A 26,213-nucleotide genomic window follows, 5' to 3' on the forward strand; every position below is an offset into this window, starting at 1 on the left:
TAATGAACTGACTCTCCTCTCAAACAATCAGGCTTGTCGGTCTGAAACTCAGCAGGAACACGTGCTCTTCTCATGTGGGTTAGGGTTTACTGCACTGACTCCAGACTGGCAGAACACTACTGATATATAATGAGAGGTTTCTGATGAAGGTGTGTGAGTGTAAAGGTGTCAGTGGCTGCAGAAAGACTGTGTCTCCGCAAGAATGCGAGATGTGTTGCAGATCTACAGTTATGGATGATTCTGGACTGAAGTTTATACACACTTATCATCATCAGCGAACTAACACAGGAACCAGACTCGGAAACACACATGGACATTTATCAACACAGCGCTCCTTTCCGGCAGCATCAATCTCATTTACTGTTTGAGATAAAGAGACAAGGGTTCGTTATCAGAGTAAATATATACTTTGTTTCTTGCTTTCTGTCATTTCCAGAACAATATTTGTGTTCAGTTCCCATTGCTGGCCAAACTTAACACGAACAGTCGGATGTTCTGGCGAGGTTTACTAAGCAGATTTTACTAAGTAAGACAGCTGCAAGTGTTCAGAAGAAGATTTCCCGCTGGAAAAACAACACAAAACAGTAGTGCCAAACACACAGTACACACACACACACACACACTGACATCCGTGCCTCGTGTGTTGGTGTGTTTGAATGTAAAGTGTAGAGCAGAAAGCAGGAGAGGCGATCAGATCTGACCATCGAGGGATAGTAACTGTCCTCTTACAGTCATTACAAGCACGTCTGTGTGTGTGTGTGTGTGTGTGTGTGTGTGTGTGTGTGTCAACAAAGCAAGACATTTTTCATGTGCAATAAAGTTGCGTAAGACCAGAAAGCAACAGTCTCAATGCATTTGTGCAGCTTCATCGGACAGCAACAAACCAGGCTCTGTTCTTCTGCAGAGAAAACAACAGCGACCTGCCAAAGACTGACACAGAATCACCGCTAGCAACCCGAGGAAACGCTCGCCGCATGTGACACAGAATCACCGCTAGCAGCCCGAGGAAACGCTCGCCGCATGTGAAACAGAATCACCGCTAGCAACCCGAGGAAACGCTCGCCGCATGTGGAGATGGAGAGCTCGATGCTGCCCAGGCAGTGCCTGATGTGCTTTGTGTTAGAAAGAGACCCAGAAGGAAAGGCTGGGAAAAGCTGGAACTGCAGTAAAGCTGTCTAGCGACGAGGCAGCGGATACAGATTAGCATGGTAGCTATGGTTGCATTAGCATGACATTACAGCACTGTTACATCATGCAGTCGCAACTAACTGCCTTTTGAGGAGCGGACAAGGCCAAACACAAAGTCTGCATTGAGAAGCAACACAAAACTGTTTTTTAACCTAAATTTACATGTACATTGATTTATTCAAGAAATACCACACAAATAACCTCAGTGGAAACACAAACCCTTGTCATTTAGCAGAAGACGTTTCATGAATGGCCATTAAGCAACCTGACAGATCCAGATTAAAACGTTGATGGGTTACTGTCCTATTATTTGAAATGATCTTATTTGTTCTTATTTTTAAGAAGGAAGACAAAAAAGTTCAATCAAAAATTATATTAAAAAGTGCCAACTTTGGCTTAAATGGTCTGCCATTCTTATCCTTTTGTCACCTTTAATGATAAATTTTAAAACAGGCAAATTATTTTTGCTTAGTTTGTCTTTAAAGGTGCAGTGTGGGATTTTTAGCGACATCTAGTGGTTCGCTTGCGAGTTTGCACCAGGTTTGCACTAAGGGCTCAGCTCACCCCTCCCTTTCGAAGAAGCTACGGTGGCTCAAATGGGTCAAACATCTCGTCGGCTGAGACAGCAGAGAATAGCCAGAGCAAGCCAAGAGTGTGTAACATTGTCACTCTTTCTGTACCACAGTCCATTATAAACCACATCATGGATACAGTTTACAAAGCCATAGTCAGGTGAGGATCAAGGGTTTTAATATATAATTTAATATAATAATATTAATCAGCTGATTGTCTCACACACGTAACCAGCAGAGCAGCACATTTCTCCCCACATAGCAAACCCATGATGCAGCGAGGCAGAAGAGCCGCATGAAACTATGCAGCTAAATATGTTTTTCTAACAGGGTAGTAAAAGTTTAGCTGGCTAATATGAGCTGTGACTGTGTCTGAGCTGGGTAAAGAGTAAAGCCTTGTTTATACTCGACGCGTCCGCATGAGTTCAAAGGTCGGAGGTGCATCCCACCTCCGCATCCCATAGACACCATTTACTACACACAAAAGGCTTTTTCTCTGATTTTGAAAACTCTTCGTGATCGACGGGTTAGTGATTGCTGTAACGTACTGTTTTACGGTCAATGACACGAGTACTAATCAGCTGTCTCGCGAACGTAACAGCACATATATCCCCACATAACAAACCCATAACACAGCGATGGAGAACTAAGTTATATGAAACAATCCCAACTACATATTTTACACCACGCACAAGGGAAAAGTCACTACTCACGGAGTGTAAGGCTAGCTTCCAGCTTTGTAAATGTCTCATTCTAAGGTAATAAAAACATTACGGGTAATTAAGTAAGTTCTTTATACACCACTGAAAACATAGTTATGGATGTCATATTGCATTTCTGTTAATAGATACTCAACTTTTTACACATTGCACCTTTAAAAGCCAACATGGAAAAGAACTGTGGAAAGATTGTGTTTTGTTGTTGCCATACGGCACAGTGTAGAGGATCTCCAGACAACTTCAGCTTCTCCAACGCTTCAGTAAAGGAAAATATTCATCTTCATCATCACACTTCATCCTCATCTTCATCCTCACACTTCATCCTCATCTTCATCCTCACACTTCATCTTCATCCTCACACTTCATCCTCATCTTCATCCTCACACTTCATCCTCATCTTCATCCTCACACTTCATCTTCATCCTCACACTTCATCTTCATCCTCACACTTCATCTTCATCCTCATCTTCATCCTCACACTTCATCCTCATCTTCATCCTCACACTTCATCTTCATCCTCACACTTCATCTTCATCCTCATCTTCATCCTCACACTTCATCTTCATCCTCACACTTCATCTTCATCCTCATCTTCATCCTCACACTTCATCTTCATCCTCACACTTCATGAACGCAAGTCCATTCCTCTGCAAATATACACATTCATGTTTCTGAACTTTAAAAATGGTTTGTAGAAGTTCCACACAAACGTGATCCGTGCACAGGAGACATCTGAGTGTTCACGCTCTACGCTGTATAGCTGGGTAAGACATGCACACACGTTGAGTCTATCGATCGCAGAGCCACAGGGCATACATCCCCGTCCCAAAAGCTTTTCATGAGTGTCAGTGAGAACTGAGACTATTACTGGTGAAACTACATTAAATCCATAAACGACGTCGCAGGTGTGGCGCCGCAGTTACCCCGACGTCCTCCGTCTAGGGTTTCACCATCAGGGGCGAGTGTAATCCGAACAGGGCTTTAGGGAATCCAGCGAACAAACCAGTACAAGGTCCCACTGTATGCGGAGGAATGTGGGCTGATAAAGGGTTTGGAGAGGCAGGTCGTCTGACTGTGAGAACCCAGATAACAGAGAGCGGGACTCGGAAACACATTAAGTGCAATTAAACTGATTGACTGCCGGAGAGAATGAGATGTTCGCATCAGTTCTGGCCATTCAGTCTTCATTCAGTTTATCCCCATGACAGCTTCACAGAGATCTGCTACTAGCCAACCTCTCAGTGTCAATGAATGAAATATTCTGTAATAAATGATTCCACTTTTGTTCTATGGGCTTCATTCTAGACGATGTGAAGCTTGTGTTGAATATCACCAAGTACACATGAACTTGAGCATTGAATTCATTGTTTGTGTACACAAAGTTCACTAAAATAAAGGTTTTGTACGACTGTGTTTCCACTGGCTGGAATGTTGTTGTCAGTCAAAAGTAGTCGATCTCTGAATGTAACGTAACAAGAGGGGAGTGAAGATGGAAAGCTTGTTTCCATATAAATTCACAGATCATTTTTTGTTTTGTGTTTCATTTTTTTCTACAAATTGAAGGAAAGAAAGGAAAAATGTGTTTTTAAAATAAGGGTTTTTGAAAGTTCTCCTCTCTCCATCAGTCTTTGACCCTCCTGTAAGGTCACGATTATGACATGGGAAACTGTGTGTTGTGACCTCTGAAACATCCATCGTCCGAGTCAACGCTCGCGATGCTCTTTAACATCAACGTCTCAGAGTCTTCATGACATATTCTCACATCAGCACGAATGAATGCTGGAAACCATCCATGCCAGCAAAGACAACATCTCTGGAAAACGAGATGAAAGCCATTAGATAGTAAACGACAGTGTTCTCTCTCTCTCTCTCTCTCTCTCTCTCTCTCTCTGTGTTTCATCTAGGAGCTCCAGCTTTCTCCAGCTATTTGTGGGACACGTGAATCTTCCTGGCATATCCGGCGCAGAGCAGCTTTGCTTCTCGTCAGCACGTTCCTCTCCGGACAGATCTACGTTTCTAATCATACGGTGTTTGTGCCAGAAATGTGGAGACAATAATGTCTGTTCATTTTCATCTTGCACAAACACTCAGTCCGCTCCGCTCCGCATGAGAGAACACATGATTGAGGCACTCACACATTTATTACCTTTGGCATCTTGGCAAATCTCCCATTTCTCGTATCCTTGATGACGGAGACTTCCAACAGCTCGGTCTCCTGCAATCACAGACCAGATTTATGAGGATTATGAGAACAGCAAGCGTAGACTTGCGTCCACAGCACAACTCTGAAAGACAATCAAGTAATAAAACAAAATAAATATATAATGGTGACATATGATGAAAAACAGCTTGCTCCTTGCTCTTTGAAAAAAAAGACTTTGACGTTGAGAGTCTTAAAGCTTCAGTGGTGACTGCGTAAAGGTCAGAGGTCAAGCATCTGTGAGAAACACTGGTGGTCAGCCAATCGTAACGCAGCTCATTTACATACGAATAGTCTGAGAATAAGACAAGCTGGGAAACACACTGTACATCAGACAGCATCCTAATGAGACGAGAAGAAAACCACACTGAGGAGAGATCCTTTGATGAGATCGTAGTACAGTAGTACATCTGAAAGCGCATATAAATGCCTCATTCATTCATTCACTGTTTACTAGGCCACACACTCTCAACATGCGAGAGGAAGGCAACCCTAACCCTCTCTAAACATGATTAAATTGGTCTCTAAAACAATAAGTGCTTGTGTCTCTGTTTAAAAGAGTGAGACGCGTTTAAATAAAGTGTGTGTTTGATGAAGGAGTGCGAGCGAGTGACGCTCTACAACTACACACCAGCAGTCCTGTCCTCCATTCACACAGATCATCAAACCTGAGATCATTTCTCTTCCTCTTCTGTGATTAAATCCTGATTTTGGAGAAGCTCAAATGAGCGCTTCAGATCTGAGCACAACATGATCCGGCTGGACATCAGACTCTGATGATATTGCTGATTAGGTGAATAACTGACTGGGGTTAGAGACTTCTTCACTGACATAACTGACATAACATAAGCAAAACGTTTGTGTGATATCCACTGGATCGCCTTTCACTGTTTAAAATATTGAAATATTTCCAATACTGCAACGTGACATTTTTTCTTTATCAACAATTGGTCACATGAACAACATAACATAAACAAGTAGGCTAAACTTTTTAGTGTATTGAGAACTTTATTTTTTGGTTTGGGTTTATTTATGAACATTCTATTCATTTTATCATTTTGAAAATGTTGTTTTCTGAACGTCCAGTTTTCTAAATGTTTTAAGAACATTTTTTTTCTTGGTTATGCAAAAATCCTCCACACATTCCCCCAGGAATCATCCATTCCCAGTCTCTGACCTGTGGAAACTGGAGGAAAGTAACACACACTGACACACAGAGAACATCGAGACTCGAATCAGTTTAGACAGATAAGACTTTACTTTAACGTTGAAGGATTGACTCCGGGTGTTTGGTGGAGACAGAGAAATAATGAGTTCAGATCAGAATCAGACGCAGACGCAGAGCTGTTGCAGAAGGGGAAGTTCAAAGTCCTCATTGCCTAGTGTAAACATTCAGAAACTACCTTCCATGAATGATGTATGAACTATGTTTTTGTGCTAACATTTTGAGAAAGCTTTTAAGACCGTATCCAAACAACACCATTGAGAGTTCTCCTAAATGTCAGTAAAAGTTCTTAGTCAAGTCAAGTCAAGTATATTTATATAGAGCTTTTCACAATATATCAAGCGAAACATAATAACAATGTTCATTTCTTAGTGGAAAAACATCCACGTTTGGTAGAGCTGATAAAGGATTTTATTAATTGGTTAATTAATTTGAATATCCCCAACTGAGCAAGCCAAAGGCAGCAGTGGCGAGGAACCGACAAACTCCATCAGGTGACCCAATAGTGTCCTAAAACTTCATCAGGTGACCCAATGGTGTCCTAAAACTCCATCAGGTGACCCAATGGTGTCCTAAAACTCCATCAGGTGACCCAATGGTGTCCTAAAACTCCATCCGGTTGACCCAATGGTGTCCTAAACTCCATCAGGTGACCCAATGGTGTCCTAAACTCCATCCGGTTGACCCAATGGTGTCCTAAACTCCATCAGGTGACCCAATGGTGTCCTAAACTCCATCAGGTGACCCAATGGTGTCCTAAACTCCATCAGGTGACCCAATGGTGTCCTAAAACTCCATCAGGTGACCCAATGGTGTCCTAAACTCCATCAGGTGACCCAATGGTGTCCTAAACTCCATCAGGTGACCCAATGGTGTCCTAAACTCCATCCGGTTGACCCAATGGTGTCCTAAACTCCATCAGGTGACCCAATGGTGTCCTAAACTCCATCAGGTGACCCAATGGTGTCCTAAACTCAATCCGGTTGACCCAATGGTGTCCTAAACTCCATCAGGTGACCCAATGGTGTCCTAAAACTCCATCAGGTGACCCAATGGTGTCCTAAACTCCATCCGGTTGACCCAATGGTGTCCTAAACTCCATCAGGTGACCCAATGGTGTCCTAAAACTCCATCAGGTGACCCAATGGTGTCCTAAACTCCATCAGGTGACCCAATGGTGTCCTAAAACTCCATCAGGTGACCCAATGGTGTCCTAAACTCCATCAGGTGACCCAATGGTGTCCTAAACTCCATCCGGTTGACCCAATGGTGTCCTAAACTCCATCAGGTGACCCAATGGTGTCCTAAAACTCCATCAGGTGACCCAATGGTGTCCTAAACTCCATCAGGTGACCCAATGGTGTCCTAAACTCCATCAGGTGACCCAATGGTGTCCTAAAACTCCATCAGGTGACCCAATGGTGTCCTAAAACTCCATCAGGTGACCCAATGGTGTCCTAAACTCCATCAGGTGACCCAATGGTGTCCTAAACTCCATCATGTGACCCAATGGTGTCCTAAAACTCCATCAGGTGACCAAATGGTGTCCTAAAACTCCATCAGGTGACCCAATGGTGTCCTAAAACTCCATCAGGTGACCCAACGGTGTTCTAAAACTCCATCAGGTGACCCAATGGTGTCCTAAAACTCCATCATGTGACCCAATGGTGTCCTAAAACTCCATCAGGTGACCCAACGGTGTTCTAAAACTCCATCAGGTGACCCAATGGTGTCCTAAAACTCCATCAGGTGACCCAACGGTGTCCTAAAACTCCATCAGGTGACCCAATGGTGTCCTAAACTCCATCAGGTGACCCAATGGTGTCCTAAACTCCATCAGGTGACCCAATGGTGTCCTAAACTCCATCAGGTGACCCAATGGTGTCCTAAACTCCATCCGGTTGACCCAATGGTGTCCTAAACTCCATCAGGTGACCCAATGGTGTCCTAAACTCCATCAGGTGACCCAATGGTGTCCTAAACTCCATCCGGTTGACCCAATGGTGTCCTAAACTCCATCAGGTGACCCAATGGTGTCCTAAAACTCCATCAGGTGACCCAATGGTGTCCTAAACTCCATCCGGTTGACCCAATGGTGTCCTAAACTCCATCAGGTGACCCAATGGTGTCCTAAAACTCCATCAGGTGACCCAATGGTGTCCTAAACTCCATCAGGTGACCCAATGGTGTCCTAAAACTCCATCAGGTGACCCAATGGTGTCCTAAACTCCATCAGGTGACCCAATGGTGTCCTAAACTCCATCCGGTTGACCCAATGGTGTCCTAAACTCCATCAGGTGACCCAATGGTGTCCTAAAACTCCATCAGGTGACCCAATGGTGTCCTAAACTCCATCAGGTGACCCAATGGTGTCCTAAACTCCATCAGGTGACCCAATGGTGTCCTAAAACTCCATCAGGTGACCCAATGGTGTCCTAAAACTCCATCAGGTGACCCAATGGTGTCCTAAACTCCATCAGGTGACCCAATGGTGTCCTAAACTCCATCATGTGACCCAATGGTGTCCTAAAACTCCATCAGGTGACCAAATGGTGTCCTAAAACTCCATCAGGTGACCCAATGGTGTCCTAAAACTCCATCAGGTGACCCAACGGTGTTCTAAAACTCCATCAGGTGACCCAATGGTGTCCTAAAACTCCATCATGTGACCCAATGGTGTCCTAAAATTCCATCAGGTGACCCAACGGTGTTCTAAAACTCCATCAGGTGACCCAATGGTGTCCTAAAACTCCATCATGTGACCCAATGGTGTCCTAAAACTCCATCAGGTGACCCAATGGTGTCCTAAAACTCCATCATGTGACCCAATGGTGTCCTAAAACTCCATCAGGTGACCCAATGGTGTCCTAAAACTCCATCAGGTGACCCAATGGTGTCCTAAAACTCCATCAGGTGACCCAACGGTGTCCTAAAACTCCATCAGGTGACCCAATGGTGTCCTAAACTCCATCAGGTGACCCAATGGTGTCCTAAACTCCATCAGGTGACCCAATGGTGTCCTAAAACTCCATCAGGTGACCCAACGGTGTCCTAAAACTCCATCAGGTGACCCAATGGTGTCCTAAAACTCCATCAGGTGACCCAACGGTGTCCTAAAACTCCATCAGGTGACCCAATGGTGTCCTAAACTCCATCAGGTGACCCAATGGTTTCCTAAAACTCCATCAGGTGACCCAGCGGTGTCCTAAAACTCCATCAGGCGTTCTTCTTTAGAACGTTTTGTGATAACAAATAATGTAACCTTTACAAAACATTAGTAAAACCTGTGGGAACGTTCCTGTTAGCTGGGTCTATAGATGCCTGTTATGTCTCATCATGCAATGAAAAGCTGTTAAAAACCCTTCCTTGGCATTAATTGGGTTTAAAGCGGAGGGTCTCTCTATCTCAATCAATGCAGCTTCTTTGTTTGCAGTGGGAGGGGATTCGAGTCAAAGGTCACTATTTCCAGTCTCAGCATAAAGGTTCTGCTTTGAAGTGTGTTTAAAAAGCCCCAACGCAGTGTGAAGCTGCCAGTCGTCCCAGCGAGGACAGAGAGAGTGTGTGAACGATCATCTCCACCTGTGCTGACTTACACAGCAGGCCACTGGAGTTCAAATACATCTACCTCTACAGATGCCCATTATCTATTCATAAGAATCGAAATGTGGCTACCAAGGGCAGTTTTGTTTTGTTTGTAGACATTATGCTACTATATTCACACATATTCCTCCCTTCATTTTCCCTGTCCTTTCATAATTATTTTATTAATACACAAAAATTTTGCCACAAGCAACTTTTCAATGCCCCGAACTGCTGTTCTCCTGTATGTTACAAGATGTTTTTCTCTTATTACTCTGTCATTCTGGATATATTTCTGCCTCGGCAGGTCTATAAAGCTGCTCCATCATCAGAAAGTAGGAGACTAATTCACATCAAGGTATTATGCACAGCTTGCCTTCATCGTTTGCATATAAGCACATGTGGCTTTGTGTAATATGTAACCAGATCTTTCACTCTCAGCATAGTTACATATTATACTGACTACTCAGAGAGGAAGAGACCATCTTCATTTGGGTAAATCCAACATAACAGAGAGAAATATACACTTCTTAGGGCTGGGCGATATGGCCAAAAAACCATATCTCGATATTTTTTTGTCAAATGGCGATATACATATATATATATATATATATATATACACATTATATTCACATTCGGCCCAATGATATCCTACAAACAATGTTGATATTGAAGGATATGGAAACAAATATAATATAGGCTATGCAATATATTATGTGCAAAAAGCTTTTGTTTTTATATTGACTAAAAGCTAAACTAAAAATGAAAATAAAAACAAAAACAAAAGCACAAACTAATTATATTAGCCTGCATTTGATTACCCCATTATAATCACTTTCAATTTCATTAAAAATATATACTTGTAGGTTTAAAATTCCACATATGGCACATTTATTTTCTCCAACAACAAATATTTTAGCAATATGTTTATTTTAGTCAGAATTATTGCGTACTACGTAGTACTATTCACGCGCATGCGCGCGCCGGCGCTCGTTCAAGGAAGCATGAATTTTAGCGGAGATTCACTTGCAGAAGCTCGTCCTCTTCTGACATGGACATATTTGTTGTGAAATGGACATATTTGCTTTACTTTCTAACATTTACAGATGGAGAATATGTGAAATGTAAGTTGAGCACTGAGGAAAGCACCACATCTCAAACGCATTAAACAGCGCAAGTATATCTGTCAGTCAGCAACAGTGTCTGTCAGAGCATTTGACAGGGCGGCAAGCTGCCTTAAACTTGTTAACTATATCAAAGTGATTTTGACGCAATTAATATAAGCTTGTGTCATGTTTAGGACAAATTGTACTACGTAGCCTATAGCTACTTTCACTGCAGCAGCTCACACTGCAACCTCCGCTATTTTTCAGATGTGCTCATATCAAACTACTGTATCGATATAAACGGTATTGCCTCATTCCATATCGTTTCAAAAAATATAACGATACATCGTACATATTCGATATATCGCCCAGCCCTAACACTTCTGATCAAGGCTATCTCATTTACTTCAACATGTCTCAGAGAAAACACCTCCATAAAGTCTGTCAGAACCCACCAGACGTTTTCAAATCCAGTCACTCCCTCCATGTGACACAAACTGCTCTGAGACACGAAGGTTGAGGATCCAAATGCAGTATTTATTTAAAGGGTTATCCAAAATCATACACAAACAAACAATCACAACTAGGCAGGTGGGAAAGTTGGGGAGGTGGAAACCAATTATCCTCTCAGCTGTCCTAATAGCCCATCTTATGTCTGACCCAAACCAGTCAATAATAGAAATGCAGAGAACCGACTCAATAACATCTGATAAAACTGTCATTTGCGCCCGTGGCAGGTCGAACTATTTCAGTCGACAGAGAAAGTTCAAACTCAGTTGAGTCTTTTCACTATGAAGTCAATGTGATTGTCTCACTTCGGGTCTGGAGGGATGCTGGAGCGCAGGAACCAGAATGACTCCACTGGGGAGCTTCTCCTGAAGAACACCATCATCTTCACTATTTTAAACCTGTTCAGCTCCAGGTTGTTGTTAGGACTGCACCACACACACACACACACACACACACACACACCACACACAGGGGCCGACACTGACTCCGGGTCTATATGTGTGTTGGGGGCCGACACTGACTCCGGGTCTATATGTGAGTACAGGGGCCGACACTGACTTTGGCTCAATATATGAATTCGGGGCCGACACTGACTCCGGGTCTATATGTGTGTTGGGGGCCGACACTGACTCCGGGTCTATATGTGAGTTCGGGGCCGACACTGACTTTGGCTCTATATACGAGTTTGTGGCCGACACTGACTCTGGGTCTATATCTGAGTTCAGGGGCCGACACTGAATCCGGGTCTATATGTGAGATTTTGAACAACCTTTCTGGAAACTACCTTAAAAGCCCGCGTTACCAATAGACATTTAAAACCAATTATTGGTTTCATTTAGTTAATGGAAGTCAATTGATAAATATAAACTGTTGATGGCATTATGTTTGAAATCAATTTTGCTAAACTCTAAATACCGTCGTTTGCAGATTGTTTCAAGTGTCTTGGAGAAGTTGGATCTGCTCTGAACAGGCTATTTCTGCAGATGCTTTCACTGTTCCTGTGACGTTCCAGACTCATTCTGTTTGTTTACTACTTGAGTAAGAGATTTAATGGCTTCTGCTCGGTCTCTCCCTCTCTCGCCCCCTCTCTCCCTGTCCCTCTCTCTCCCCCTCTCTCCCTCTCTCTCTCTCCCTCTCTCTCCCTCCCTCTCTCCCTGTCCCTCTCTCTCTCTCCCTCTCTCTCTCTCTCGAGGAACACTGACGCTGGGGGCCAGTATTTTAAGGATGACGGTGTAACAGCTTGCAGTTACATTTGTCTTATTAGCTCTCTGTACTGTGTAATACTCCGTTCTACCACTAGGGGGTACTCTAGTAAGGAAGGTTCCTAGTAGCATAAAATGGTAGAAGAAGTAGAGTAAGGAAGGAAGGATGTGTTAAGCACATGGAGAAGCTTCCCTACTAGTGTGGTCATGTTTTTCCCTGATTTGAGGAACCTGTGGTTCTTATGCTCAAACGTAAGTGTTCAGTTTGTACTTTGTTTGTATGTGTAATGTTAGGTGATGTGTCAGCAAATGTGATGTAAATGTGTTATGGTGGCACTCAGTTTGTTTGTTTGTTTGATGCAGAGGGTTCATCGTGCAGGCATGAGGCAGCAACTCATCTACAACTAAACCCTTGACCAATATGGAATTAATTGTCTATCACACCTTTGGCATCTGCTGTTTGTGCCTTGAACTACAGTTTGTCCTAGTATCAACCGCTGCTTGGACACTTGGATTCAGACCATTGTGAACTCTTCCACTCTGCGCTTAAGTACAGTTTCTTGTTACTTGTGGGACTCTAAGGACTGAACTCTTGGCTACCAAAAGCATTATTGGGAAGAGCTGAATTAGCCCTATTGTCTTGTAAATGAATGCCTCATGTATTTTGTATGGTTACTGCCTGAATGCTGATTTATGGTATAATACACATGGCTCATTGAAATGTGAAGTCTCTGGTCCCTCACTTTATTATGTAGCAATCTTTCTTAGCAAGCTTTCTTAAAAGTAGATGTTACATAAAATATGGCGCCCGAACAGGGACTTGAAGCAACATTTTGTTGAATCTTGAAGGGAGACATAAATTCTATTTGCAATGAGCCATTCTACACAAGTGTTTTATTGTGACCATAGTTTGAGGTATCTTTACATTTCATTTACTTTGGGTCTTTAGAATTAAGATCACTTAAAGAGGCTGTTGGTTGCAAAATGGCTTTCTCACAAAGAGAGACAGGGGGAAATGATCCTTTAAGTCTAGACTATTCTTCAGCACCTTTCACTACACGTCGTGAGCCTGTCAGAGACCTTATTCATTCTCTTAGTAATTTGTATCTGGAAAATGAACAGGAAGATCTAGAACAAGAATATGATTTTGATGATTCTTTGTTGCCTCCTCCTCCTCCTCCCAACGAAGATGATGACTGTTTGGCCGCAAGAATGCATAAAATTGAATGTAAAATGGAGGGTTGGGAAGGATCCTCTAATATACACTTTAAAGATATACAATACCAGTTAGATGTGCAAAGTAATCGCATGACTGCCATTGAAAATCAGTTGCAACATATTTTAAATTTGCATCAAGATCATCATACAGAGATACAGCAGTTAGAAGACTCTTTATCTGCTAAACTGGAGGCTGGATGCGGGCAAGTAAAAGTCACATTGGAAGCTAAGGTCCAGGATTTGGAAAAAGCAACTATAGATTGTCTGAAACGGAGAGATAGCCAGTTGAGATCTTTGATTCAGTCTTCTGAGGGAGCCACTTCTACCCCAAATTTTAACCACACTGGAGTAACCCATAGTTCCTTCAGACCGATGCACTGTCAGACCCCTGTCAAATTAGAATTTCCAAAGTTCGGAAGTTTGGATGGAGAGGATCCCATTACGTATCTGGAGCGATGTGATGAGTATCTAGCTATGCAACCTTTGAATGATGTGGAAATATTATCCATGCTTCCTTCTGTATTAACATACACAGCTAAAGACTGGTGGTTGGCAGAAAAGAAGAAAGTAAAAACTTGGGCACAGTTTAAGTCTGCTTTTCTTCAATCCTTTTTATCTGAAGATCACGAGGTTGAAGTGGAGAGAAGAATAAGAGAACGGAAACAAGGAGTTGATGAGAGCATCCGGACATTTGCATACCAGTACCGAGCGCTATGTTTGAGGTTGAAACCAGCGATGACAGAACGTGAAATCCTTCAAGCAACACTTCGAAACTGTAATCCAAAAATAGCTAGTATTTTACGAGGTACTGCAACTACAGTGGATGAGCTAGTACGGGTAGGAACACTCATAGAGAGAGATATTGCGGCAGAGAGAGCTTTCTGGAGGCAAAGGCATCAAGAAAACTCCCCTAAGTCTGCTGAAGCCAATAGGAACTCAAAAGGACGACCATTTAACCCGCATATTGCAGTCTTTTCAGAACATGATGGAAAGCCGATGTCTACATTAACTTTACCCATAACCATAAAAGGCCATCAATATCAAGCAATTCTAGACACCGGAAGCACTTATTCAATAGTACAAGAATCCTGTTGGCAGCAATTGTCACCCAATGAAGTTATGCAGTCAAGTAGGGGACAGTCATTTTCACTCGCAAATGGTCATGTACAGACAGCCTTGGGGAAGATAGCTTGGCAGGCTACAGTCCATGGTCATGACTATCCGCTAAGGGCTTATGTAATGAGAGACAGTGATCTGGCGTTCTCAGTTGTACTGGGGCTTGAGTTCCTGATGACTTCCGGTATCCGTCTTGATTTTGGAAATTCCACTTATACATTACCTGAAGACAGTGACACAATCTACTCCTTCAACACTTCTTCACCCTTGTCAATGATCAGTCTACACCTTGCACTACCTTTAGTGCCAACGACTTCCACTACACTAACGGCTGTAAAAGAAGTAGTGAGTCGAGCTGATGCTTCTAAAGCGCAGAAGCGGCAGTTAGAAGGTCTAATGCTTGATTGGCCGACAGTATGCACAGATAATTTGGGACAGACTACTTTGATTCACCATCGAATTCATACGACTGACGAGATTCCTGTGCGTAAGAAAGCTTACCCTGTTTCCGTTACCAAACAAAAGTTCATAGATGAAGAGGTAGAGAATCTGTTGAACAAAGGCATCATAAGGCCATCTGTTTCTCCTTGGGCTGCACCAGTAGTCTTAGTGCCAAAGAAGGATGGTAGCACTCGCTTTTGTGTTGACTACCGGGGGTTAAATGCAAAGACTCCTCTTGATGGATTTCCAATGCCACAGATTCAAGATATCCTAGAATCCTTGTATGGAGCGACCATATTCAGCACATTGGACCTTAAATCTGGTTACTGGCAAGTAGGAATGGATGAAGACAGTATTAAAAAGACTGCTTTTGTCACCAGAAACAATCAATTTGAATTTGTTCGTCTTCCTTTTGGTCTCAAAAACGCCGCTGCAACATTTCAAAGGCTAATGAACAACGTTCTGAGAGATTACTTGGGGAAGTTCTGTTTTGTTTATCTTGATGACATTGTGATCTATTCCGGGAGCATTCAAGATCACTTCCAACATCTCAAGCAACTCTTTGCAAAGCTGGAAGCTTCAGGATTAACTCTCAATCTCAAGAAGTGTTCTATGTTGCAAAAGACCATCACTTACCTAGGACATGTTATTTCTGGAGAAGGAGTCCGTACTGAATCCTCAAAAATTGAAGCGGTCCGTGATTTCCCGGTACCCAAGAACGTCAAGGAAGTACAGAGATTTGTAGGCCTTGCAAGTTGGTACCACCGCTTCATTCCTCATTTTTCTGAGCGAGCAGCACCTTTGTACGCGTTAAAAGGGAAGGATGCAGTGTGGGATTGGACAGTTGAATGTCAAAAAGCTTTTGATGATCTTAAAAGTGCCCTTCAACAAGCACCAGTTCTAATGCCACCTGATTTCACAAAAGATTTTAAAGTACAAACGGATGCTAGTGATATAGGATTAGGAGCTGTTCTGACACAGGAGGTTGATGGATTGGAGCATGTCATCGCTTATGCTTCGAGACTGGTTCATGGAGCTGAGAAATCATATTCTACAGCTGAGAAGGAGTGTTTAGCCGTGGTGTGGGCTGTAGAAAAGTGGAGACAGTACCTGGAGGGAAGAAACTTTGAAGTACTCACAGACCATTCTGCCCTGACTTGGGTATTCAATCAACCCAAACCATCCTCCCGTTTGACTAGATGGGCTTTAAGGCTGCAAAGTTTTAACTTCACTGTTAAGTACCGTAAGGGATCCTGTAATGTGGTACCTGATGCCCTATCCAGAGGCATACCTGTGCAAGAGGTGGTAGGCCACATTGCCCTGTGTCAACCCACAAAACCAGACCCTAATTTACCAGTCAGCTGGGATGAGATTGGGAGAGCTCAAAAGCTTGATTCTTCTTTACAGACCTTATGGGAGTCAGCTAAACAAACTAATACTGACCCAAGCCGTGTTGCTTACATTGTGGAAAATGACTACTTGTTTCGTAGGGTACCGGACAAGCAACTAGGGTACACTAATCAGCTAGTCATACCTGCATCATTGAGGGAAGCATTCCTGCAATTTGCTCATGCAAATCCATTGAGTGGTCATCTGGGAAGAATGAAAACTCTACGGAGGCTACTTGACAATGTTTATTGGCCTGAAATTCGCAAAGATGTTTGGAGTTTCTGTAAGGTATGTAAGACGTGTCAAGCCTACAAACCAAGAATCACTAAGCTATCTGGATTGTTGCAGTCAACCCCAGTAGTAGAACCGGGATATATGCTCGGAGTGGATTTGATGGGTCCTTTCCCGAGAAGCCCTCGATCCAATGAATTCCTATTAGTCTTTGTGGATTATTGCAGCAAGTGGGTAGAACTCTTTGCTCTGCGGTCTTCGAAAACTCACCTCATAACCAACATACTGATAAAAGAGATGTTCACAAGATGGGGAACGCCGGTATACTTGGTTTCAGACCGAGGACCTCAATTCACTGGCCAGCTACTAAGTGATACCTGTAAACGATGGGGTGTGGTTCAGAAACTCACAACAGCTTATCATCCTCAGACCAACTTAACTGAGAGGGTCAACAGAACTTTGAAAACGATGATAGCATCTTTTGTCCATGATAACCATCGTGACTGGGATAAGTGGTTACCAGAGTTCCGATATGCTATAAATTCGGCGTGGCAAGAGAGTACAGCTCTTACTCCAGCGGAAATTGCACTTGGACGTAAGTTAAAAGGACCTCTTGAACGGTTAGTCCGCAAGGCGCCTAATCCCGATCATGTAGCCTATACCACAATTGAGAGACAGAAGATTCTTCTGGACCAAGTGAGGGAGAAAACTAGTCAAGCACAGGAGAGGCAAGCCAAGTACTACAATAAACGAAGAAGGGCTGAAACCTTTGAGGAAGGAGATCTGGTTTGGGTACTGACTCATCATCTTTCTCGAGCTGCTGATTACTTTACTGCCAAGTTAGCTCCAAAATGGCAGGGACCTGCAAAGATTTTGAAGAGAATGAATAATGTCAATTACAAGGTAGTAATGCTTGACAATCCGAACCAATGTGATACTTACCATATTGAAAAGTTAAAAAAGTTCTATGGGAGTATTTGAGACTTTTCTTTAGGGAGAGGGGTGTGTAACAGCTTGCAGTTACATTTGTCTTATTAGCTCTCTGTACTGTGTAATACTCCGTTCTACCACTAGGGGGTACTCTAGTAAGGAAGGTTCCTAGTAGCATAAAATGGTAGAAGAAGTAGAGTAAGGAAGGAAGGATGTGTTAAGCACATGGAGAAGCTTCCCTACTAGTGTGGTCATGTTTTTCCCTGATTTGAGGAACCTGTGGTTCTTATGCTCAAACGTAAGTGTTCAGTTTGTACTTTGTTTGTATGTGTAATGTTAGGTGATGTGTCAGCAAATGTGATGTAAATGTGTTATGGTGGCACTCAGTTTGTTTGTTTGTTTGATGCAGAGGGTTCATCGTGCAGGCATGAGGCAGCAACTCATCTACAACTAAACCCTTGACCAATATGGAATTAATTGTCTATCACACCTTTGGCATCTGCTGTTTGTGCCTTGAACTACAGTTTGTCCTAGTATCAACCGCTGCTTGGACACTTGGATTCAGACCATTGTGAACTCTTCCACTCTGCGCTTAAGTACAGTTTCTTGTTACTTGTGGGACTCTAAGGACTGAACTCTTGGCTACCAAAAGCATTATTGGGAAGAGCTGAATTAGCCCTATTGTCTTGTAAATGAATGCCTCATGTATTTTGTATGGTTACTGCCTGAATGCTGATTTATGGTATAATACACATGGCTCATTGAAATGTGAAGTCTCTGGTCCCTCACTTTATTATGTAGCAATCTTTCTTAGCAAGCTTTCTTAAAAGTAGATGTTACAACGGGCTCGTGTGTCTGCGGCCCCAGAGCACCTGCTTGCTGTTTAAATTTGATATCCTCTTATCGTTCTCCAAATTGAATCGACTGCTCACGAGAAAAAAGACGTGTGACCTACATCTCTGACACACTTAAGAGAGAAAGCCGAAATGGAGCAAAAGAAGAGGATCAAGGGAAAAGGAAGGAACAACCAAAAACTATTGTCACAGCCGGAACGCAAGCCAATACAAATGTAAGGGTGGGTTTCCTGCAGGGGTTCAGGCTGCAAGACTGCCGAATGACTAAAGAAACGTTTTTAGCAAGATGGTAGAAAACTGCACATTTCTTGTCTATTCCACCCACTGCCAGTTATACCAACGACAGAAATAAGCGCAGTTACAATAGCTTAATATGTGGGAGAGCTTTGCTATAGTGAATGACCATATTGTATTGCAATATGTAGTACTTCGAAGTCAATACCAAATCAAAACTAGATAGCATCTTAGTTGTAATTGAAAAGGTTTAATGACAAAATATGGTTATGGTTACACTTAAAATAGATGTATGAGATGATGATAACTTATACCAATAATCTTACCCAGTATGTAAAATATTACCAGAGAGAGAGAGAGAGAGAGAGAGAGAGAGAGAGAGAGAGAGAGAGAGAGAGAGAGAGAAAAGAGGAGGCAAAGGGAGAGAACCCCAATAAAGGGAGAGAACCAGAGCATGGAAAGAGCAGAGCATTAAAAGAGAGAGCGAGCAACAGTTACAGTCTTCTTTTATCCTTTCCCTGACCATGCATCTCTTTAGTCAAGCATTCACATAATGCTTACCTTCTAGTCCTCTGTTATGCCATACGGAACCGTTTGCCACTGAAACTGCTTAACGCACCAGTGGGGCTCGACAGCCTTTTAGACAAACGGGTCGGCGCGTATGGTTGGGTTGCGGAGAGTTCGGGTTACGGAGAGTTTGTGAGTTATAACGGAAATTATTATGAACATCAGCTATGCTAATTATTTCCCATCTGCCTTTCTGCTGTTATCTCAGGACGCTTGTCCCGAGAAAAATGGCGTTCGTCAGGTCCAGTTTTGTGTCCAGCCTCTCACGGGGATTTCGGATGCCCCAACGCCTGTGAAGAGACGACTCAACGCCTGCGATATGTTATGGCGCCGTTTGATTCATAAACAATATTTATATTTAATATTTATATTTAAACAATATGAATGTAAGCCAGAGGAGAACTGGCCCCCGACTGAGCCTGGGTTCTCCCAAGGTTTTTTCTCCATCCAATCTGATGGAGTTTGGTTCCTTGCCACTGTCGCCTTGCTTTTGGCTTGCTTTGAGCTTGCTCAGTTGGGGTTATTTAGTGTTTAGCAATGTTGTTGATCTGTGTTGTGCTATTTACATGTTATCACTGTGAAGCTGCTTTGATACAATCTGTATTGTGAAAAGCGCTATATAAATAAATGTGACTTGACTTGACTTGACCATGTGACTAAAACCCAAATGTGAGACATTCAAACTGACCAATCAGATAATTACACTTCCCCCGGTGTTCTAAAGGGGTGACAATTCATTGACCCCCAAAGTACACAATCTTGGCCTACAGGCCTCGATCACGGTCAGCTCCTCTGTCTTTGGTCCTCCAAATGGTCCTTGTGGTTAAAAGAAGGGGTGGAACACAGTAAAGATCATTTCAAATGTCTTGGATTATTTTCAATCGTACACAAAGAAGGAAAAAATACTACGAATAGTGATCAGAAAAGGAATAACATGCATTAAAGATAGAAGAATGAAAAGGGGAAAGATTAAACAAAAACATCACAAACAACTGAAAAGAGAACAGAAACGGCAGGAGGACCTGAGAGTGTGTGAGCCGTCACTGATCCAACACAGGTGTAACTCCTCTCTCTCTCTCACACACACACACACACATTCTCTCTCAGACTCTCTCTCTCTCACACACACACACACACACACAGTTTCTCCTGGCTTCTCTGAGTCGAACACATCGTCAGAGCATCAGCGCTGCTTCATGAGTGTTAAACCCGGAGGACAATCTGAAATTATTGATTCTCAGTTCTCAGGTCTTACAATCTCCGTAATCTTCACCATTTCCGTCTGAAGGAAACGACGTGTTTGATGGAAAATGGCATCATCCATTACTGTCTGCATCGGATCCGACATTAGCAACTAAAGGCGCTTTTCCACTGCATAGTACGGTACGGTACGGTTCGGTTCGGCTCACTTGTGGTGCTTTTCCACTGCATGGTACGGTACAGTACGGTTCGCTTCAGGTCGCTTTAAATGGTACCTGGTCTGTTGAGGTTCCAAGCGTACCGTACCGGTACTAAAATGTGACGTGAAACACTGCAGATCACTGATTGGTCAGACAGAATCGTCACTACCAGCGTCACTACTAGCGTCATTGGATTTGCGACACGAGACACTTTTTTAGCAGTATTTTTGTTTTGCTGCCATCAGCCTCATTTTAAACACATGTTTCCGTCTAGCAGTTAAAAACAACCACATACCGAGAATCAGGAACACCATCCCCTCGATAGTCTCCATTGTTCCTGTGTTGTGGGTTTGAAAATGTGGCGCTTTTAAGATGATGTCATGCAGTAGAGGCGCGCGCAAATAACGATCAGTCCCACACACTTTGAAGGGGTACTACTGCAGTGGAAACGAACAGCGATCCGAACTGTTCCGCGCCGAGTCGAAGCGTACTGAGCCGAACCGTACCGTACTATGCAGCGGAAAAGCGCCATAAGGCGGCATCTTCTTTAGTGCTTTTATTGAAGAAGTGATGTAAATAACGTTGAATGCTCAAGGGATTTGCAGGAAATTATGTTGTCAAATCAGTACTTTACCATAACAAGCACTTGTTTGTTGATAAAGACACAGCAGTCGAAAATGAGAAATGAAAGTTTGACTTCAAACATATTCATATAGGATATTAAAGGCATAGTTCACTCATTTATCATGTCAGTCCAAACAAGTATAACTTTCTTTCTTCTGTGGAACGCAAAAGAAAATATTCTGAAAAATTGTTAGTCTACATTGACACTTCTCTTATTTCTCTTAAATAACTTCTCTTATGTTCTGCAGGTTTGAACAATAGTAAATGTTTTTGTCAAGTCAAGTCACCTATATTTATATACCGCTTTTTACAATACAAATTGTATCAAAGCAGCTTCACAGAGATAACATGAAAATAATACAAGTTCATCGTCCACCTGAATTAAGGCAGATGGATCATACAGTTGAATATTAAATGTCCCCAACTAAGCAAGCCAAAAGCCAAGGCAGCGGTGAAGGAAGCAAAGCTTTGTGTGAACTAATCCTTGAACAATGGAGAGAGTGATAAAGATGCCATGGCCTTTTATCTCCGTAAGATCTCATGCTTCGAGTCAACGGTCTGCTTACTGTGACATGCAAATCCACTCTGAAAACTGATAGTCATCTCACTACTGTACGGTTCCCTGATTTGAATCTATTCAAATAAAGAATAATTTTGCAGAAAACTTTTTATAATGCAGATGCCCACGGCTTGATCTTACGGCACAAAAAAAGAAGGCAGTAATGTTTTTTTTGTTCATGCAAGTTTGAAATAATAAACATTTAAAAAAATCCTTGTTTTTTTCCCATTTAGGAGTTCTCTGACTCTTACACTGAGCTATTAGTTTAACACATTTCTCCATCAAGAGCTGTTATAAGAGTGTAAATATATTAAATCCTGTACTTCTCAGTAGTTAGGGTAACGTTTACGTTAAGGGAAACGCTGACAAATACTGTTATATTGTGCTTTTACATGTGCATTCAAAAGTACTGTCTCATATACACACACCCTCACACACACCCTCTCACACACTCACTCACTCTCTCTCACACACACACACACACACACACACACACACACACACTGCTACGCTTTAGACAGCCACCACTCGCTGATACCTGTGGAACTGACACACGAGGAACTGTGCGACAGTGTTCAGTGTAACTGTATATCGAGGCCCGCAGCGTTTGGCAGCCGAAGCTGAACTGCAGCCACTAGTGAACAGACCTTTTCTTCTTGGAGAGAGAGAGAGCGAGAGAGAGACCTGCCAAGAGCAGTTAGCTGATCTTACCCTGACCTTCTCACAGTGAGCCTCGCATTCACTGAGCAACAGTAAAGTGAAGTGTTCCACCCTGCGAGTCACCAGCGTCCGCCCTGCGGGTCACCAGCGTCCGTCCTGCGGGTCACTAGCGTCCTCCCTGCGGGTCACTAGCGTCCGCCCTGCGAGTCACTAGCGTCCGCCCTGCGAGTCACTAGCGTCCGTCCTGCGGGTCACTAGCGTCCTCCCTGCGGGTCACTAGCGTCCGCCCTGCGAGTCACTAGCGTCCGCCCTGCGAGTCACTAGCGTCCGTCCTGCGGGTCACTAGCGTCCTCCCTGCGGGTCACTAGCGTCCGCCCTGCGAGTCACTAGTATGCGAGGCGCTTGGGTGGTGTGGGCAGGCATCCCTGGAGGCTTCGGGGGTTCGGCTACAGGGTTTAATGTGGCTACCAATAATAACGGCTGTGCTGCACATTTTCAGTGTTTTCTTATCAACATTTTTTTTTCATCAACAATTGTAATTTAAAGGACGATGAAATAAAATGATGCAGACAAAATTTAAATGCGGGAGACCGCTTATCACTTGCGGGACGCAGGATAAAGCTTCAAATTTCGGACTGGGTCACCTTAGTCTCTTGGCACAGAGTACTTTTTCAATTTCAGTCGATTGGCAGGAGATTTACACTTTGCCAGCTGTGATAATGCTGACCGAGGGGCCGAGACTGCCAGGACTATCAGATAAAAATGCAGCGCTGGGCAAAAACAGGGTTTGAACTATTGGAGACTAAGCAGGAGTAGCAGAATAATGTCACGGCTTACAGTGCATGCTCAGCATATCAGGGATTCGGTCACAGTGAAGTACAGTTTTAATTCCCAAAAGCAGGACTTCTGCACCAGTGTCCCTCATTAGAGGCGCTCAGACTCAAGCGGCATCAAGCGCAGGCCTTCATGCTTTACAAACTAGTGTAAAAAAGCATGTGTCTTTTCTTATACAGTGTGTGTGTGTGTGTGTGTGTGTGTGTGCGTGCGTGCGTGTGTGCAGTACAGGAACGTGTCACAGCCATACAGCTTCATGCAAATGCTTTAGTCAAATGATCAGCTCACTTACAGCCATGGGTTAGGATACATTGACATTCAAAATGCGTAACACACACACACACACACACACACACACACACACACACACACACTTCACATTCCCGTCCGCCTCTGCAAACAAAACATCCCTGTTTTAAACAACAGTTCCTGCAGTGCTGAGATGAGCTGGTTCTCCTCAAAGCCACATGAGAAGTGTGGACAGACCAGCAGGAGAACCAGAGAACACGCTCGTGTGTGAACGTGTGTGTGTGTCTGGCTTCAGTCATTTCCTCTCTTCTGCTTTCCTCTGTTTAAACCCCAATAAATGAAGAGAAGAACGGAAAGCTGTGATTCCTCTGCGCTACACACTCAACGGCCCGTCAAGCTTTTTAGAGGAACTGTTACTAAACGATTGCACTCTTTCAAAATCATGTATCCGCCATTTGTACTATTATATGAGGAAAAACATACAACAAACACCATTACAGTCTCAGGCTATAACAGACGCGTTTATCCAGATACAAACTAGCATGTGTTTGTGTTTGTCTGTGTGTTAGTAAGAGAGAGGGTGTGTGACTGTGTGTGTGTGTGTGTGTGTGTGTGTGTGTGTGTGTGTGTGTGTGTGTGTGTGTGTGTGTGTGAATGAGTGAGTCACTCCACAGAAGGACACAGACCCAGTGTGTTCTACTCATACACACCAAACTACACTAATAAACCATTTTTAGTATATTCTCACTGTCCATCTGATGCATAAACACGTCTCGTCGCAGGAGGTGAAGCTTTAAAGAGGATGGGCTACTTGCACAACTACTTCCACAAAGCATTCAGCACACACACACACACACACACACACACACACACACACCTTCATCTATAATCTATGATGCCTTCATCTATAATGCGGGACACAATTTGCTTCAAATCAGATTAGAAAATGTCAGTAATTACCTTATTCTGATCAGTCCAGTAAAGGTAGAAGCCCTGAGGGTCGACCCGTAGCGTCACCGGCGTAACTGTGGTGCAGTCCTACAAAACACCAGACGAACACATCAAAACACCAGACAATCACATCAAACCACATCAAAACCCCATACAATCACATCAAAACACCACACAATCACATCAAAACACCAGACGAACACATCAAAACACCAGACAATCACATCAAACCACATCAAAACCCCATACAATCACATCAAAACACCACACAATCACATCAAAACACCAGACAATCACATCAAAACCTCACATAATCACATCAAAACACCAGACAATCACATCAAAACACCAGACAATAACATCAAAACCTCACACAATCACATCAAAACACCTGACAATAACATCAAAACACCAGACAATCACATCAAAACACCAATCACATCAAAACACCAGACAATCACATCAAAACCCCACACAATCACATCAAAACCTCACACAATCACATCAAAACACCAGACAATCACATCAAAACCCCACACAATCACATCAAAACCTCACACAATCACATCAAAACCTCACACAATCACATCAAAACCCCACACAATCACATCAAAACACCACACAATCACATCAAAACACCAGACAATCACATCAAAACCTCACACAATCACATCAAAACACCAGACAATCATCAAAACCCCACACAATCACATCAAAACCTCACACAATCACATCAAAACACCAGACAATCACATCAAAACCCCACACAATCACATCAAAACCCCACACAATCACATCAAAACACCAGACAATCACATCAAAACACCAGACAATCACATCAAAACACCAGACAATCACATCAAAACACCAGACAATAACATCAAAACACCAGACAATCACATCAAAACCTCACACAATCACATCAAAACACCAGACAATAACATCAAAACCTCACATAATCACATCAAAACACCAGACAATCACATCAAAACACCAGACAATAACATCAAAACCTCACACAATCACATCAAAACACCTGACAATAACATCAAAACACCAGACAATCGCATCAAAACACCAATCACATCAAAACACCAGACAATCACATCAAAACACCAGACAATCACATCAAAACCCCACACAATCACATCAAAACCTCACACAATCACATCAAAACACCACACAATTACATCAAAACCCCACACAATCACATCAAAACACCAGACAATCACATCAAAACCCCACACAATCACATCAAAACCTCACACAATCACATCAAAACACCACACAATCACATCAAAACCCCACACAATCACATCAAAACCTCACACAATCACATCAAAACCCCACACAATCACATCAAAACCTCACACAATCACATCAAAACCCCACACAATCACATCAAAACACCACACAATCACATCAAAACACCACACAATCACATCAAAACACCACACAATCACATCAAACCACCAGACAATCACATCAAAACACCACACAATCACATCAAAACCTCACACAATCACATCAAAACACCAATCACATCAAAACCTCACACAATCACATCAAAACACCACACAATCACATCAAAACCTCACACAATCACATCAAAACACCACACAATCACATCAAAACCTCACACAATCACATCAAAA

At 42.9% G+C, this 26,213-nt stretch overlaps 1 protein-coding gene and 1 long non-coding RNA gene across 3 annotated transcripts in view; one reads left to right on the forward strand and one right to left on the reverse strand.

The window, feature by feature from the left end:
• plcb1l (phospholipase C beta 1-like) overlaps window positions 1–26,213 on the reverse strand; it is a 74,207-nt gene that overhangs the window by 40,864 nt on the left and 7,130 nt on the right. For both annotated transcript variants that reach the window (XM_039684330.2, XM_089119014.1), the window contains exons 2-3: window positions 24,568–24,645; window positions 4,626–4,694 (exon numbers count right to left, since the gene is read on the reverse strand). In XM_039684330.2, the coding sequence (XP_039540264.2) occupies window positions 4,626–4,694; window positions 24,568–24,645 (147 nt within the window). The remainder of the gene's footprint in view (window positions 1–4,625; window positions 4,695–24,567; window positions 24,646–26,213) is intronic.
• On the forward strand, window positions 12,343–13,028 carry LOC120475043 (uncharacterized). Its single transcript, XR_005621885.2, has 2 exons — window positions 12,343–12,553; window positions 12,665–13,028. It is a non-coding gene; the product is annotated as an uncharacterized LOC120475043 (long non-coding RNA).

This window comes from Pimephales promelas, chromosome 13, assembly GCF_988280905.1.
Source record: "Pimephales promelas chromosome 13, fPimPro1.hap1.1, whole genome shotgun sequence".
NCBI lineage: Eukaryota > Metazoa > Chordata > Actinopteri > Cypriniformes > Leuciscidae > Pimephales > Pimephales promelas.